General features: G+C 38.6%; 1 protein-coding gene across 2 annotated transcripts in view; it reads left to right on the forward strand.

Annotated features, from left to right (window-relative positions):
• The window catches only part of LOC139543559 (atrial natriuretic peptide receptor 2-like), a 57,712-nt gene that overhangs the window by 7,035 nt on the left and 34,738 nt on the right, over nucleotides 1-15,939 (forward strand). For both annotated transcript variants that reach the window (XM_071349752.1, XM_071349753.1), the window contains exons 2-6: nucleotides 4,333-4,514; nucleotides 9,063-9,176; nucleotides 9,975-10,110; nucleotides 10,269-10,363; nucleotides 11,999-12,134. In XM_071349752.1, coding sequence (XP_071205853.1) covers nucleotides 4,333-4,514; nucleotides 9,063-9,176; nucleotides 9,975-10,110; nucleotides 10,269-10,363; nucleotides 11,999-12,134 — 663 coding nt within the window. The remainder of the gene's footprint in view (nucleotides 1-4,332; nucleotides 4,515-9,062; nucleotides 9,177-9,974; nucleotides 10,111-10,268; nucleotides 10,364-11,998; nucleotides 12,135-15,939) is intronic.

Consider the following 15,939-nt stretch of genomic DNA (forward strand, 5'->3'; position numbering starts at 1 on the left):
AGGCTGTCATTGTAAATAAGACATTTTTTATTTTATTTAATTTATTTTTTAACCTTTATTTAACTAGTCAAGTCAGTAAAGAACAAATTCTTATTTACAATGACGGCCTACCAAAAGGCAAAAGACCTGCGGGGACGGGCACTGGGATTTAAATATATATATATATACTGTGTATATATATATATAATATATAAATATAGAACAAAACAAGAGAAACAACACAACATTACATAAAGAGAGACCTAAGACAACAAAGTAGCAAAGCAGCAACACATGACAACACAGCATGGTAGCAACACAACATGACAACAACATGGTAGCAAAACAACATGGTAGCAGCACAAAACATGGTACAAACATTATTGGGTACAGACAAAAGAACAAAGGGCAAGAAGGTAGAGGCAAGTTCTTAACTGACTTGCTTAGTTAAATAAAGGTAAAAAAATGCCACATGGCTGGAAGGAAGAATACATCAAGCTGTGTCTTATCTTTTGTGGAGGCACATATGTGAATGTTTGTTGCAGACTACGCGGGGTGCTAACAGGGTTACCAACATAATGTAGCACAGGTACAATATAGGCCCCTCACTGAAATCACACAAAGTGTGTTTCCTGTAATATATTTATATATATATATACAGTACCAGTCAAGAGTCTAGGTACATCTACTCATTCAAGGGGTTTTTCTTTATTTGTACTATTTTCTACATTGTAGAATAATAGTGAAGACATCAAAACTATGAAATAACACATATGGAATCATGAAGTATCCAAAAAAGTGTTAAACAAATCAAAATATATTTTATATTTGAGATTCTTCAAAGTAGCCACCCTTTGCCTTAATGACAGCTTTGCACACTTTTGGCATTCTCTCAACCAGCTTCATGAGGAATGCTTTTCCAACAGAGTTCCCACATATGCTGAGCACTTGTTGGCTGCTTTTCCTTCACTCTGCGGTCCAACTCATCTCAAACCATCTCAATTGGGTTGAGGTCGGGTGATTGTGGAGGCCAGGTCATCTGATGCAGCACTCCATCACTCTCCTTCTTGGTCAAATAGCCCTTATATAGCCTGGAGGTGTGTTTTGGGTCATTGTCCTGTTGAAAAACAAATGATAGTCCCACTAAGCGCAAACCAGATGGGATGGCGTATCTGTCACGCCCTGGCCTTAGTTATCTTTGTTCTCTTTATTATTTTGGTTAGGTCAGGGTGTGACGAGGGTGGTTTGTGTGTTTTTGTCTCGTCTAGGGTGTTTGTACTGTCTAGGTTTTTTTTGTAGATTTATGGGGTTGTGTTCATTCTAGGTGTTTATGTAAGTCTATGGTTGCCTAGATTGGTTCTCAATTAGAGGCAGGTGTTTATCGTTGTCTCTGATTGGGAACCATATTTAGGCAGCCATGTTCTTTGGGTATTTTGTGGGTGATTGTCTATGTGTAGTGTTTGTGTCAGCACTATTTGTTTATAGCGTCACGTTCGTTCGTTTGTTGTTTTGTTAGTTTGTCAAGTGTTCTTCGTTTCGTTTCATTAAAAGAAGAATGCATTGTTATCACGCTGCGCCTTGGTCCTCCTCTCTTTCTCCTAACGACGAGCGTGACAGAATCGCTGCAGAATGCTGTGGTAGCCATGCTGGTTAAGTGTGCCTTGAATTCGAAATAAATCACGACAGTGTCACCAGCAAAGCACCCCCACACTATCACACCTCCTCCTCCATGCTTCACGGTGGGAACCACACATGCGGAGATCATCCGTTCACCTACTCTGCATCTCACAAAGACATGGCGGCTGGAACCAAAAATCTCAAATTTGGACTCATCAGACCATAGGGCAGATTTCCACTGGTCTAATGTCCATTGCTCATGTTTCTTTGCCCTAGCAAGTATCTTCTTATTATTGGTGTCCTTTGTAGTGGTTTCTTTGCAGCGTTCGACCATGAAGGCCTGATTCACGCAGTCTACTCTGAACAGTTGATGTTGAGATGTGTTTATTACTTGAACTCTGAGAAGCATTTATTTGGGCTGCAATCTGAGGTGCTGTTATCTCTGATTAACTTATCCTCTGCAGCAGAAGTAACTCTGGGTCTTCCTTTCCTTTCCTCATGAGAGCCAGTTTCATCATAGCGTTTGATGGTTTTTGCGACTGCACTTGAAGAAAAGAAAGGAGGACCAAGGCACTCTTCATATAATTAATTAAAATGCCTTTATTAGTATGGCATGTTCAATAGAAACAAAGTTTTTTAAAAACCGACGCGTTTCGGCTGCATGGCCTTCATCAGGGAGTACAAAAAAAAAGAGAATACAATGTCCTCTTTTGAACAGCTTTTCCAATTAGCCCTAATTGGAAGAGGGAGTGGTTACAAAATTGATTGGACACACCTAGTAAGCAATAATATACACATTAAAAGGTGAAATACTGTAGCTATGTTATCATAAACATACAACTCCAAGCTAGAAGTATCAGAACACTTAGAAAGGTAGTTCTAACCTTAAATATTACTGGGAGAAGTGTCAAGAATAAGAAATAAATATATTCCATAGTACACTAGAACACAGCAAAACATGAACAACAGTCTAAACATAGCTGCACTTGAAGAAACTTTAAAAGTTCTTGACATTTTATGAATTGACTGACCTTCATGTCTTAAATTAATGATGGACTGTCATTTCTCTTTGCTTATTTGAGCTGTTCTTGCCATAATATGGACTTGGTCTTTCATCAAATAGGGCTATCTTCTGTATACTACCCCTACCATGTCACAACACAACTGATTGGCTCAAACGCATTAACTAGGAAAGACATTCCACAAATTAACTTTTAACAAGGCACACATGTTAATTGAAATGCATTCCAGGTGACTACCTCATGAAGCTGGTTGAGAGAATGCCAAGAGTGTGTAAAGCTGTCATCAAGGCAAAGAATCTCAAATATAAAATATTTATTTATTTAACACTTTTTTGGTTACTACATGATTCCATATGTGTTATTTCATAGTTTTGATGTCTTCACTATTATTCTACAATGTAGAAAATAGCAAAAATAAAGAAAACCCTGGAATGAGTAGGTGTGTCCAAACTTTTGACTGGTTCTGTACATAAAAAACTCTCAGCATGCATCACATTTGTGTTGTGTGACTGGCTCTTTTCTGTCTATCGTAGATATAAATGTGTTTATGGAAGTTGTGTACAACTTCCTGGAAGAGAACAAAGACATGCGACAAAGGCGTACGTTTCCTAAGTTCTCTTACGAGAGTTGTTAAAGCCCATTTGACAGATTAGACCATGGTAACACAATGGTCTACAAAATAATTATCTCTAAAATGATCTCTGTCATATTTGTATTACACTTTAATAAGTAAGATACACATGACACAAAACACTGTAAAGTTGATAGTAGTTTCTAAACATGCAATTTTGCAGAGACTCTTCTTTCAAGCGTCACACCTGGGAAAACTACAAATGGAATGTATTCATGATATAGGCTAGGATACTCAGGCGCTTGATTATGAACAGAATGGGATGCATTTAATAGTCATTGCAGCATTAAGTTTCTCTACGTCTAGATGTTGTGTGAGTCATGGGAGCTAATGCTGCCTTCTACTAGAAATGGAGAGTTCAGGTGAGGTGGGCTGGTTGCTCTCTTTGAGTCTGCCGCTAAGTGAAACAAAATGTACCAAACAATTTGATGTGCTTTGTAATAAGTTAAGCCCAGGCAGATCCTTATGATTCCTACAACACAGGTTGACTTTTCCCCTGCCTTTTTGTACATTTGTTTTGGACGATGTCCAGGAGACAGCAGGACTACTTGGCATGGCTCCTTGTGAGCTATGTTGGAAGAGATGAGAGTTGGGGTCTGAGCGGTGTTCTGTGCTGACTTTGGTCAAACAGGAAATGTCTGCTAACTGGGAGGGCTGCCTTAGAGCTGGCAGCAGTCACTATGACATATGCAGCGAATGGAAATAATGCCTACAGACATGCTGTCTATGGAGCAGACTGCATGAAAACAGAATGGGATGGTATTATGTAGGCAGGCGTACAGCACAGACAGTTTTACACGCTCTAAACACACATGCACACTCCCCCTAAATAGCAGACACTGTGCAACTTCAGTAGGTGTACCTACACATGATTACTCATAACAGCATTCCCCAGAAGTTACTGATTTGGATTGACTTCCATACCTCATGTGGTTCATATCTACATCTAGTCTACCAATGATAAGAGGAGCAATTCACAAAATGGAGAGGTTTGATAGCTAAAGCAGTTATAGGAAATACAACCATCATTCAGATAAACAGTTATAAGTAACTTTTGTGTTGTGTTTTTTGTCTTCCCTACAGTTGTGTATATCTGCGGGCCTCCAGACACGTTTCTGAATATCATGAAGCTTTTCCAGAGTGAGATCCCAGACCCTGAGAACTACGCCATCTTCTATCTGGACGTGTTTGCTGAAAGCCTAACGGAGCGCAAACCCTGGCTGAACAACGACAGCCTCTGGATTGATCCCATCAAGGTCTTCAAGGTACACTGCACTGACAGACTGACAGGCAGACAGACAGACAAACATGGATGGAGACTGAGAAATATTCCTTCCATTTCATTCATTACGTTTGATTAATTAAATTTATTGCAGAATCCTTTTTGAGTAATTGTGTCCAAATACTCTGTCAATTAGTTGGTGCTGAACTGTCAGTTCTTTTCCCCCTTCGGTAATTGGAACCAGACAGGATTACAAGTCTGAAACTGCCATTTGGCATGTGAAATGGATGTCTTTCACTGAGGAAATTCAATTCAAAACCTCTCATTCGTGTGTGAATCAGCGGCCTGTCCATCAAAAGAATACTTTCGTACCCCTCTGTTCCAACTGAACCTGTATTAAAGGGAACACAAAGTTCATCAAGTTGACTGAGGTTGACCCACATGTAGCCTACGTGTATGAATTACTGTAAAGTTTTATCTTAAAACATAAAAAAAAATTATAAACAGTAAACAAATACAAATTGCATGAGGTACAATGTATATGTTTGTTGTTTGTCACCAGCCATTGACAACCAGCTTGGAACAATTTTGGTTCACTGATCCATAACCTAACAGTTAATGAGCTAACCCAGCCCTGCCTTCTACAGTAGGAATACAGGGCTACATCACATCCTTTTAATCCAACCCACAAATTCCCCCTAAACCAGGCTAACACACTGCATTCAAGTCAGAACTGACCTTTGCTTATAATAACAATTAGTGATCCCACAAATTGCAAAAGGAAATTGCAACATGCAAACTTCATAATGGTTCTGACTCCGGCAGGCAATAATCTGTAGAAAGGTCATAATTTACTCCCTGCCTCCTCCCCGTCTCTGCTTGGACTTTAATACTTGGATGGACTTAATGAAGGAGAAAGTGTTTTTTTCAGCTTAAAGCCACTTACTTATGCATATTAATGTGTCGAAAAATAAGTGAGTGGGGGTACAGATGCTCCTCTTCCAATTTGGCTGTTAAATGTCACTGACTGCACTGCAGTTACTGTAGTCACCTACTTAGTATTGGGAATGTGGATTCCGGTGTTGAACTCCAAATGAAAGGTGCTATGAATGGCTTTGGATTGATAAAGAAAAGTTAGGCTAATTAACTTGACTGAGTCATCTTAATTAGTAAGTGGTGTAAAACGTGTCTGCCATTGTCTGGCAATTGCAAATGTTTTTCTGAAGTGTTACAATACAAAAGTTTAGGATTGAGATATCAGACTGAATATCAAGGCACTTACAGTGCCTTCAGAATGTATTCACACCCCTTTACTTTTTCCACATTTTGTTGTTACATCCTGAATTTAAAGGTGTGTCACTGATCTACACACAAATACCCCATAATGTCAAAGTGGAATTTTGTTTGTAGAAAAAAATATATATATAAAAAAAATGAAAAGCTGAATATTCCTTTGAGTTTGATGAAGTTATTAATTAGGCTTTGGATGGTGTATCAATACACACAGTCACTATAAAGATACAGGCGTTCTTCCTAACTAAGTTGCGGGAAGGGAAACGAAACGGTTTTATTATCAGAAGAATTACGATGGAACAACATTGTAGTTACTCCACTTAAAGGATAGAGTGAAAAGAAGGAAGCCTGTACAGAATAAAAAATATACCAATGCATGCATCCTGTTTGCTACAAGGCACTTAAGTAATACTGCAAAAAATGTGTCAAAGAAATTATCTTTTTGTCCTGAATACAAAGCATTATGTTTAGGGCAAATCCAACAAAACACATCACTGAGTACCACTCTTCATATTTTCAAGCATGGTGGTGGCTGCATCATGTTATGGGTATGTTTGTCATCAGCAAGGACTAGGGAGTTTTAAAAGAGAAACGGAATACAGCTCAGCACAGGCAAAATCCTAGACGAAAACCTGGTTCAGTCTGCTTCCCAACAGCCACTGGAAGTCATTCACCTTTCAGCAGGACATAACCTAAAACGCAAGGCCAAATATACATTGGAGTTGCTTACCAAGATGACATTGAATGTTCTTGAGTGGCCTAGTTAAAGTTTTGACTTAAATCGGCTTGAAAATCTATGGCAAGACTTGAAAATGGCTTTCTAGCAATGATCAACAACCAACTTGACAGAGCTTGAATAATTGTAAAAATAATAATAGGTAAATATTGTACAATACGGGTGTGTAAAGCTCTTAGAGACTTACCCAGAAAGACTCACAGCTGTAATTGCTGCCAAAGGTGTTTCTAAAAATGTATTGACTCAAGGGTTGAATACTTATCTTATCAAGATATTAGTATTTTATTTTTCATAAATGTTTTATAAATGTTAGAATTTTTCTTCCACTGAGTATTTTGTGTAGATCGTTGACAAAAATGAGAACTAAATCCATTTTAATCCCACTTTATAACACAACAACATGTGGCAAAAATCAAGGGGTGTGAATACTTTCTGAAGGCACTGTAGATGGCGATAGTGGGACACACTAGATGGAAAAACACACACACACACACACACACACACACACACACACACACACACACACACACACACACACACACACACACACACACACACACACACACACACACACACACACACACACACACACACACACACACACACACACACACACACACGCGGGGGCAACATTGCTGCTACTATTTATTATTATTTATCAAAGCTGCTCAACCATGTCACTACTCACTTTAGCACATTTCATTGTCTATACTGTATATTAATATTATGTATATATTTCCAAACATGGCTATTTTTCTTCTTACTACTTTTCTATTACTTATTATGTACTTTTTCTTATAAATGTGTACTGCACTGTTGAGAGCTTGCAAGTAAACATTTCACTGTACTGTTTACACCCTGTATCCTGTGCACGGGACCAATACACTTTGATTGGATTTTAGATAAGCTGAAGAACTTTGTAGAGACTTACTAATACATAGTTAATATTGATTCATTTTATTGATGGCAATTTAAATGCACAGAAATACCGTGACAAGATCCTGAGGCCTATTTCTTGTAAGGTATCTTTGACCAACAGATGCATATCTGTATTCCAAGTCATGTGAAATCCATAGATTAGGCCCTAATTAATTTTTTTCAATTGACTGATTTCCTCATATGAACTGTAACTCAGTAAAATGGCAATATGCTGCACATAGAACGTTGATTGCTTTTGGAAGTTGGTTGTGGGTTGTTGATCATTACTGTGTCGAGCCATTCAGCAGGATGAAGCTTATTTCAGTATATCAAGGCACAGTACAAGTCAAAACTCAAGTGATGATCTTATATTGAGTCTTTGGCAGAAAGTGTGCTTTTCCATCCAGACATAATCAAACAATATGCAACAAGTCACAACTGCAGTGTAATAGCACATTTGTAACAAGTGGTGCAACTAGAAATGAGGGATAACATAAGCAATATACAGAGTTACAACAGCTGCTCTTCTATGTTTTTGCCTTCTCTTCAAGACATGTCAATAAGTTTAAGTGCATTTGGATACAGCAGATTATGTATTCTTCACTATAAATAATGTTGTTGCTGTTTACTCATAATGGACTTTTAATTAGACCGTTTAGATTATAAAAGAGGAGACATCTGTTCGTCATTAATCCTACTTCTGGTGTTTACAATACACTTCAAATGTAATGTTTATCATTGACATTTCCACCCAGTAGGAAATCACTCTGCATACCGTTATAAATCTGTCAAACAGTAGTTGGTACATGTTTATGATGCTATGGGTGTAATTCCAGGCACGTCAGTTGGGTATGGCAGCTCAACACAAACAATTTAAAATAGGATACTAAAATCATTCCAATCCCGATTAAAAGGAAAATGCAGTTTAGAGGTATTAGGTTCTGATTTTAGGACCATGCAGATGCATGGAAGCGGGGAGGGAGGCGGTTTGTATGGCTGGCTGGCTTTATGAAGAGTGCAGCTGCAGGGACCTGTGCAGAGGTAAAGATGGCTGTACTAGATTGCTTTGGCTAGGTAACTGCTGTTTGACTTGACATGAAACTAGAGTTTAATCCAGGTGCTGAGCTAGTGCGTAGCATCAAATTATTGTGTGACGTGTTTGTAGAATGTATAGCTTTGGGACACAACATCGAGAGTCTGTATATTAGTTGGGACTCCCTGAGTTGTGAATTGTTTTGGTGGGTTGCGACTACACCAAATAAACCTTTCCTGTCAACCCAGGTATATGTATAATTTCTAGGAACTCTACCCACCAGACGTGAAGTGAAATGTGTCCCTCGCTATCAAATAAACATATGAATCCAACTTTTGTCAAAACCGTACCATATTCCTGCTGTGTAGACAGTGGTAGATTTTGTGGTAGGAAGTCTCACGTGAATTGCCTGATCTGCTGTTTGGACAAAAGTTGGATTCATGTTTATTTGATAGTGAACGATGCACAACTCAGGGAGTCCAAGCAATACACAGACTACCGATGTTGTGTCCCAAAGCGAAGTCCCCTATTGACTGAGGTTGAAATTACGTCCCTGTGTAATTCCCCAGGAATGCTCCACTTTCTCATTGTTGTCTCTCTCTTCCTCCCAGTCTGTGTTGGTAATAACATACAGGGAGCCTGATAATCCAGAGTACAAACAGTTTCAAGATGAGCTCCACATTAGAGCTCAGAAGGACTTTGATGTGAACATTGAACCCTCTCTGGTAAGTTGTTTGAAATCATGCCACATCTCAGCATCAGAGCCACAAAGTTTATTTGTTGAAAGGCTTTAACACCTTTGATAGGATTCTCCACACTAGAAAAAAGCACTGTGTTTTTGAAATATCTTTCAAAGAACCCGAGAGATCATAAAGCAGATCATTTATGCATAGTTATTAATGGACTTCTTTGATTCATGAAAAACTTCACTCTTCTTTGTGAAGATGTATAGCCTTTTGGCAGACTAAGTGTATGCAAACAGATATTTAACTAGAGACAGCCATAGACCCATGCCTATAGGGGTCAAGGTAGAATTCCAGGCAAATAGTAAACGAAGTCAATCAATCAATCAAATGTTATTTGTCACATGCTTCGTAAACAACAGGTGAAATGCTTACATACAGGCAATGCAGAGAGAACATTTTTGAAATAATAGAAAAATAACAACACAAGGAATAGATACACAATGAGTAACAATAACTTGACTATATACACGGGGTACCAGTACCGAGTTGATGTGCACGGGCACAAGGTAATTGAGATAGATATGTACATATAGGTAGTGGTAAAGTGACTAGGCAACAGGATAGATAATAAGCAGTAGCAGCAGCATATGTGATGAGTCAAATGCAACAAGGGTCAATGCAGATAATTCAGGTAGCTATTTGGTTAACTATTTAGCAGTCTTATGGCTTGGGGGTAGAAGCTGTTCAGGTTCCTGTTGGTTCCAGACTTGTTTCAGACATGAAGATCATGAAGACTACTCTCTTGTTGGCTTATGTACAGACCTCCATTCCTTTCAGATGGATTTCATCGCTGGCTGCTTCTATGATGGCTTTGTGATGTATGCTAAGGCCTTGGAGGACACGCTAGCTGAGGGGGGCTCCCAGAACGATGGAATCAGCATCACACAGAAGATGCAAAACCTGCGATTCTGGGGTGAATATTATGAGTTGATCATGGTGATGTTTTTAGTTGACTTTGCATTCATCTATTTGGTGTCAATTGGGAAGGAAAAAGGTATTGCATTTGTTAAACCCATTGTTGCATTATGAGTGATATGAAATGTCTAAATGTGAAGGTTTTCTGTGTTTAAGGGGTTACAGGACTTGTGACCACAGACAAAAACAATGCCAGGAACACTGATTTTAACCTCTGGGCAATGACAAACCAGGAATCTGGAGAGTATGGGGTAAGTGATACTTCTGCAGGTAGATCAATTTAAGCAAGACATCTAAAGCTTTTCTATTTTAGAAGCCACTCACAGAAAGACAACTTGCTATTTTGTTTTCATGCTTTGTTTTTCTGACAAGTTAACTGTACAGTTGTGTTAAAGTCATGATACTTATTACTATTTCAAAAAGGGCCAATAGTTTATAAACATTACACAATACATTTGTTGCTAATTTACCATAGTGGTAGACAGTGCACCATTATTTTATACTGTTTGAATTGTGGTCTGAAGTGCACACAATGCACAGTAGTGGTGACTGCAGCTCATGGCTCTGATTGGCTCAGATAGACTGATCACTTTGGCATCATCATGAGATTTGAACTGCATGTAATGATGTCATGCAAATATGCTTTAACGAATGGCCATATGTTCACTATGACAAAGGTACTTTTAGGTTAGTTTTGAGTGTGATTTACAAGATAATCATTAAGAGTTCTCCAAGTAAACATTTGGCATTATCAATATGTCTTTTCCTATGTGAACTTTCAATGCTTTGCTTGGGAATTGCCAATATGCCATCAATGTAATTAAAAGCAAATGTTCAACATCATGCAAAGGCTAAGGGCTATTACTGTTTTGGAGATACAGTATTCTGGAGTACAGTACTCTTTTAATGATAAGATGTGTAAAAAACTAAAATTTCCCTCAAATTCAAATGAAGATATTTGTTTATCTTGTCTTGTGCTCTACAAACACTTCCATGACTCTCTGAACTGTTCCAGAGTTGCTCTCTGGAGGACAACATTTTTCCAGATCGATCAGAGTCCACTAACCTAACCAAAACTTCCCGATGTGAATAAATAGCTGATTAGAAAGACACGGTTCTGTAGAAACCAGCAACTAGTGAATCCATTGATAAATGGTTGAGTTGAGTGGTCCTCCTGCTCCACAACAAACTGTTACAACCTGCATTGTTTTTACATCCCTCTGAGTGGGGCTGCCCTTCCCCTTCACAGACTGGCTATTAATGAGACCCAACATGCCTGTCTGGCCCTCCACTAAGGAGGCAGGCTAAATTGACATTCTCCATCAGCTGGTTAGAGACATGGGAGTCATGTTTCACAATGCCCTTCTGTGAAAATGGAAGCTATTGACTGGGCTGACAAATCCCATAGCATCAAACAATAAACCTCCCATTGCTAGAGCTGAAAGGCCACCGTTTCTCAGACAACCTTTTCCAAACAGCTAATTTGTCTGAAAAGTGACAGTTCTGTTAAGTCAACAATATCGTGTCTTGCTATACGTATTAGTATATGTTAATGTTGAATATTTTAGTCACATAGTTATTTATTATGGACGTGCCCCAAAAAGCATGCCAAAGATTTGCTTTCTTCACTGATGGGCTTGTTTTAAAGGCACTGAACAAGAGTAACAGCTATTTTAATATGCAGCTTTAATGCTACTGTGAATTTAAACAGGCACTCATTAGAGTAATACTGTGCTTTGTGCTCTTATTTGAAGTGGGAGAAAAACAGCTAATTTTAATTAGGTAACATGCTCCATTTTCATCCCTCTGAATGTATCATTTGGCCATGGGAATTTCTGCTATCGCATTTGTAAAAATTGCATAAGCGTTCTCTTGATGTTTTGCAGCTTGTGGCCCATTACAATGGAACTAACAAAGAGATCATCTGGTCCTCAACGGAGAGGATTCATTGGCCCAAAGGAAGCCCACCTCTGGATAACCCACCGTGCGTCTTTTCTTTTGATGACCCCACCTGTGCTGATGGTATGTAAAGTAGGCTGGCTCCTGTACAAGTGATTCATAGTTAAGTCAGGTGCTTATATAGTAGTACAGCAGTTTGACTAATTCTGCTACATGTTATCTGCGTTGATTCTATTTCATGTGCAACATGGTTTTTCATGGAAGGAACATATGGATGAAAAAATGTGACTACTGTAGAAGGAGCAACACTTGTTATGAAGTAATATACATGCATTAGCTAATAAATAATATTTAGGTAGACCACTGTAATGTGTTGATATGGTATCTATAGATATTGAATGAGGGGGAGAGTGATGAGAAGTAACAATCTCTCCAAATAGAGTCCATCCACAAATAATTATCTGACTTGTGAGTCTGGCTGTCTCAGTGGTATATGAGGAAGACAGGAGGGAGACACTCATGCACAATGATATACTACAGTATGCCTGCTGAACAAGGTTAAGAGGCAAACAGGATTCTGCCTTGTCTAGGAATGACCTTCTGACTCAGTTAGCATGAGTTGGACGGAAGGAGAACTGTAATGGAGCCACGCAGAGGGTCACTTATAGGAGGATGGTTGAAAAAGGCACATTTGAAAAACTGCGGTGATGCAGCAAGTGGTGCGTTACATATATCTTCAAGACACCAATTTAGGCCAGTTTGCTTAATTTAGGCCAGTGTGAGTTTAATTTAGGCCAGTGTGAGTTTAATTTAGGATAATGTGAGTTTAATTTAGGCCAGTGTGAGTTTAATTTAGGCCAGTGTGAGTTTAATTTAGGCCAGTGTGAGCTTAATTTAGGCCAGTGTGAGCTTAATTTAGGCCAGTGTGAGTTTAATTTAGGACAGTGTGAGTTTATTTTAGGTTAATGTGAGTTTAATTTAGGCCAGTGTGAGTTTAATTTAGGCCAGTGTGAGCTTAATTTAGGCCAGTGTGAGCTTAATTTAGCCCAGTGTGAGTTTAATTTAGGACAGTGTGAGTTTAATTTAGGACAGTGTGAGCTTAATTTAGGCCAGTGTGAGTTTAATTTTGGCCAGTGTGAGTTTAATTTAGGCCAGTGTGGGCTTAATTTAGGCCAGTGTGAGTTTAATTTAGGCCAGTGTGAGTTTAATTTAGGACAGTGTGAGTTTAATTTAGGCCAGTGTGAGCTTAATTTAGGTTAGTGTGAGCTTAATTTAGGCTAGTGTGGAAGTACAATATGTTATTTTTAGGAAATGTTACTGGTGGATATTATGTCTGTATGTGCTGGCTAATATAGAATACCCTAAAACTACAATGAAACGGTGAGTCTCAAATAGCCGCCTGTTCCTTTTAATAGCCAGGCAACGGCACACATTTCAGCAGATAAAAGCCTGTTTCTGTCATGATCGTTATAAGGAGTGGACCAAGATGCAGCGTGGTATGTTTCCATCCTTTTATTTGGAAGAGAAACTTAAAGAAGAGAAACTTAAAGAACAAAACCACGAACAAACGCAACGTGAAGCTCAGAGTCGTGCTCACAGGCAACTATACCTAGACAAGATCCCACAAAGCACAATGGGGAAATGGCTACCTAAATATGATCCCCAATCAGAGACAACGATAAACAGCTGCCTCTGATTGGGAACCATACCAGGCCAACATAGAAATATAATTCCCCTAGATAATCCACCCTTAATCACACCCCGACCTAACCAACATAGAGAATAAACAGCTCTCTATGGTCAGGGCGTGACAGTTTCAAATAAACGCCTGGTCTAAATGAATTATTTACAAGGTTACCATAATATTACTAAAAGTAACCCTGAGCGCTCGATTTTGGGACCTGTCCTCTACTATTTATATAAATAATATTGGTCTATTTTCAAAAACCTGCAACATTCATCTGTATGCAGATGTCACTGTTATGTATGCCATTGCCCCTATGGCTGACCAGGCTATGTTGGAGCTGCAATCTGATTTTGTTGCCTTGCAGAAAGTCCTTGTTAATAAAAAATTGGTACTTAATGCAGGAAAACTAAATGTATGCTGTTTTCTAATTATATTTCAGATGGCTTACACATTCATGCATTGGTTGGTTCTTTCATCGAGCAGGTTCCCTCCTATAAATATCTGGGGTTTTGGATTGATAATAATTTGATGTTTTAAAAACATACAGATGAGCTTTAAAGTTGGCTTCTTTTATAGAAATATATCATCCTTCTCCCTGAACAGCAGAAGGCAGATTGTACAGTCAACTTTCCTGCCAGTTCTTGACTACGGTGACACCATTTATCGGAATGCAGCAGCCACTACTCTTAAACCTCTGGATGTCGTCAACCATAGTGCCCTTCGCTTTATCACAGGTGATAGTTTTAATACGCATCACTGCATCCTGTGTCAAAAGGTTGGCTGGTCCTTATTAAAGTCCCGTAGATCACTTCATTACTAAATTTTTGTTTACAAAGCTCTACTATACACGCTTCCGAATGACCTAACTTCGTTGTTAAAGTATAAAAACACAAGACACCAAACCCGTTCACAGGTTTGGTTAACTCTTGAGATTCCTCGGGTCTCCACGGAACTAGGTAAATCCGCTTTTAGTTACACATTTTGGAATCACTTACGACATTCATTACATTTGGATTCCCTGGTGCCACTAGGGAATTTTGAAAACCCTGATGATAAATTAGTTTTGATTGACATTAATAATTTGTTTATGATGCCTGTGATGTTCTAATGTAATGTTGTTTTCAGGGAACCATTGAAAATTAGACCCTGGTCTCAATTGGGCTCCCCTGATTAAATAAAAGTTTTAAAAAAATATCATGAATTGTTTGCGAGGTTTAATGTTTGACTTATTACATTAAATAATTCAGTAATTATTGGAAAAATGATGGCAATCATCCTTTTTTATCGCAAGTAAGAAACTGCTAGCCATTGGCTGCTAACCAATGTTCCTTCAAAAAAAATCAGCACTGAGCATATTTCAGGTCTGCTGAGCACAAACTTGAACATTGTGAAAATGCAGTGCGCGTTTACTGAGTGAGCGTTTACTGTGAACACTGAGGCGGTACCCAAGTAGCCTACTGTGGCTATTTGATCCTAATGTAGGTCTACCAGAGTGGCCTACCATCAAAAACAATGGAGAAAATGCATCCCATAACAATTGTATCATTCACCCTACAGTAGCAGTCAATGTGTGGTGTTCAATGTAGGCCTACATTCCATGAGACTTTTGAAAAAAAAACATGCAGGACTTGACATTAACCTGTTTATCCACTTGTACTTCAGATAAGGAGGTGACTGGAAATGTTGTTGTGTTGTTTGATGCAAGAAATCCCTTTACAAAATAAAATGCATTATTATTCCCATACTATTATTACAGCGAATCAGACAAATTATGCAACCCACTGCCTATTGGCTACTTAGCTTATTCAAGCCGGTCTCAAAATATAACACTGCCCCTTTAAGAAGAAAAAAAGCTCATTACCTGACTCACTTTTCAAATATGTCTAGAAATGTAAACATTTTGTGCCCTTGCAGGAAGCAAACACTCCCTTATTGCTGACTACAAATGATCTATAACTGGGCTAATAACTAACTAACTAGTAAAGGATATGAACAAATGTGCACACATGGCTACATGCAGCTCTCGCTTTTATCTCAAAACAAGCGCATCTACTTATGACCGCTCATGCTGTAAACACAGTCTAGATCAAAGTACAACCTACAACCAAATCTCTTGAATAGTTAGTTTTGTTTCGGTATGTTGCATTGAAAGTGGATAATATTGCGTTGATTCGATCACAATTGCCACAGTAAAGGGAAACGTTGATAGTGTTAGCAAGATCACCTTCTGAGTCAAAATGC

Source organism: Salvelinus alpinus, chromosome 18 (assembly GCF_045679555.1).
Source record: "Salvelinus alpinus chromosome 18, SLU_Salpinus.1, whole genome shotgun sequence".
In the NCBI taxonomy this organism is placed as follows: Eukaryota; Metazoa; Chordata; class Actinopteri; order Salmoniformes; family Salmonidae; genus Salvelinus; species Salvelinus alpinus.